Source organism: Arachis duranensis, chromosome 9, assembly GCF_000817695.3.
Source record: "Arachis duranensis cultivar V14167 chromosome 9, aradu.V14167.gnm2.J7QH, whole genome shotgun sequence".
Lineage (NCBI taxonomy): Eukaryota > Viridiplantae > Streptophyta > Magnoliopsida > Fabales > Fabaceae > Arachis > Arachis duranensis.
The window spans coordinates 6485822-6488622 of NC_029780.3; the positions used below are offsets into that span (position 1 = coordinate 6485822).

Below are 2801 nucleotides of genomic sequence, written 5' to 3' on the forward strand. Positions count from 1 at the left end.
CTTTTAAGCATCTTAGCTATTAATTTCTGGTGATTTCAATTTCAAGAAAAGATAAAAAAATTTTAAATTTTTTAACTCAAAAACACATAATTTTTGACTAATTAAAAATATAAAAACGTTTTTTACCTTTTAAAATATAAAACGTTTAAATTTTTCTGTCGAAAATATATAAGAATAAATAGATTCTCCAAAAAAAATTAAATGTCTCTCATTCTAAAATTTTTATATTTTTAATTAATAAAAAATTAATGACCTATTTATTATTTTCTTGTTAATTTCTAAGTGAGCTCCGTCGGAGGATTCGTTTTGCACATGGGCTATTTTCCATTCACTTTTAAAACCAAAATAGTAAGACACCTTAAGAAAAAGTACTGCTTCAGTTGAGAGCGGCTTAATAATTCATATTGGGCCTTACAAAAAAGCCCAAGATACAAGGTCCAATTCAGAGGTGGAAGGTCCATTTAAGCCCAGTTGGCTAAAGGCTACCGCTCCAGATGTAAAAGGAAAGAATAACAAATGCAAAAGTACATCGCCCTTTTCTTTCAACCAATCGTATCGTCGTAACTTAGCTTGTCGCTTCAATGGCAGAACCACATGACTCTCATTCAGGTAACCATCACCAAAACCTTCTTCCATGCTTTTCGTTCCTTGCAATCAAAATTTCTGCATGCTATAATCATTCATACTGCTTTTTCCATCTATGGTTAAATATTCGTCCATAATCATTTTTGCCTTTTTGTTTTTTGATCTGTTTCAAGTTCTTGGTGAATTTCATTTCGTAAATGATCCTTTCTTTATTTGTGAGGGGGAATGTGTGGAGATTATTTGATTTTGATTTTTTTTTTATTTTTTACGTTTTTCATTTTTTTCAGTAACATGATGTAATAGTTATTATTGCCTAATTGATTCTAGTTTTTCTTGTTATACATTTGCAGCATGTCTGGAATAGATTAATTCTCGGATATAATTGAAAAAAAATTTATTGAATTATAGGAAGGTTTAGATTATAGGCTGTTCTAAATTCAGAATAAACTTATTCAAACAAGGATTGAAGTACCAAAATGACCTTATGTTGCTGAAAAACCAGAGAAGAACAAAAAACAGATGTCCAGTTTATTCAAAAAATTTGATTCGTTCAACAAATCTACTTAAAAAGTAGGTAATATTGATGGTGACATGATTCTTGTCTAGGTGATTTTCTTTTAAGTGTTTGTATCTTTGTTCTTCTGTAGATAATATTGCTATCTACATGATATTTTTGTGGGTAATTTTGGTATCTTTTTCATTCTTTAAACAAGCGATTGTTGCACATGTACAAATTTAATAAGCTGGCTACTCACATAAAGATGACATAATTTGAAGATGATCTGACCATTACGTCTTAGCTATCATTTTCATATGAAGATGTTTTTATGTGAGTAGAAATCATTTAGTAACTTGTGTCTAGGCACAACAATTAACAACCACAAAGTAAGTAGGTCTCACCATTATGGCACTCACTTGTTTCTTAGTTCCATTAACTTTTATGCGAAATTGTGAATGTTTTTAAGTTTTCGTCTGCCTAAGATTTTTTTGAATCTTAAATACACCAATTAACTGGTTCTTGTAAGACCAATTAATTGATTCCTTTTTGAATCTTGAAAGAAAAAGATGTCAAATCACCAAACATCTTTGAGCGAGCGAAGGAGGAGATACAGGCGGTTTTCCATCACGACAAGATGCCTACCCATGACAAAGAAACTCATGGGAGAAACGATGACATTGACGAGGAAACAGATACTAGTGAGGTCAAAGCCCCGGGCGTTCTTGAACGGGTGAAGGAGGAGATTGAAGCTGTAGTTGAGGCCTTGCATCCAAATAAAGACTCTCAGGATCATGATTCATCATCAAAGTGAAGAGAATGGTGGAAGTAATGTCCCTTCAAATGTTTTGTAATTATGATTCTGAAAATTTGTGTCAAGGGTTTAACTGTTTAAGGTGTAAACCATGAAAACTATGAGGACTTTTGTGAGCTCTTGGAACAAATCATTATTTAATTTGCTATAATGTATCAATTACTCCTTGCTATATCAGCTCTGTTTTGGATTTGGATTCTCTATTAGTAAGGAATAATTGTAAAGTAAAAAAAATTAAGAAATTTATCAACATTAGATTAATAATTTCTATTACATGTATATTCCACCAAAATGATGCAGGAATGTTTGATCATTTACATTTTCATTTACAACTACCCTCATAACGAGGATCTTAATGTTCCAGCTTTGTGATAGTTGTCACAAATATGATGGTAGAAGTATTCAACAGATCAGAGTAATTAAGAAGTAATGTTTTGGATAGAGTGCATATGAGATTTTGGTCAAAAGTCAAAACTGTTATATACTTTTTTGGTTCAATTTCTTTTTAACGTGCTGAATCCATTCCTTAACAGATTAAGAAAGGCAGAGAAAGCTTTTACCCTTTGGGCAGGGACATTATTGATGTGAAAGTTCTATGGTAGATTCTTGCATGTAAATATGGTATATCTTCGAGATTCACGTTCATCTATATAGGCTGATAGCTGTAAATGGAATGAAATTTGGATATAATCATACTAATATTATTTAATTATTTGTTTGACAAAATTCAGCTTTCCCTCAATTGTCATAAAAAAAACAAGAGTTTGCTCTATTTTAAAGGCTAGTGTTTGATTTGGGTATACTTGATGGAGCAGCTACATTCTGTTCTATGACCTATGTTTGGGATTATTATTAATAGCTCTATAGTTATAGGTTGATATAAGTTAGGTTTGTATGGAACTATGG

General features: G+C 31.3%; 1 protein-coding gene across 2 annotated transcripts; it reads left to right on the plus strand.

The window, feature by feature from the left end:
- The first annotated feature begins 490 nt into the window (after positions 1-490).
- On the plus strand, positions 491-2081 carry LOC107464536 (uncharacterized). Of its 2 annotated transcripts, none has more exons than XM_016083464.3 (2): positions 491-609; positions 1645-2081. In XM_016083464.3, the coding sequence occupies exons 1-2, from the start codon at positions 582-584 to the stop codon at positions 1893-1895; spliced, it is 279 nt and encodes a 92-aa protein (XP_015938950.1). In that variant the 5' UTR covers positions 491-581; the 3' UTR covers positions 1896-2081. The 2 variants fall into 2 exon arrangements, with proteins under 2 accessions (XP_015938950.1, XP_020986609.1); XM_021130950.2 differs by having other exon boundaries at positions 514-609; positions 1651-2081.
- Positions 2082-2801: the final 720 nt, after the last annotated feature.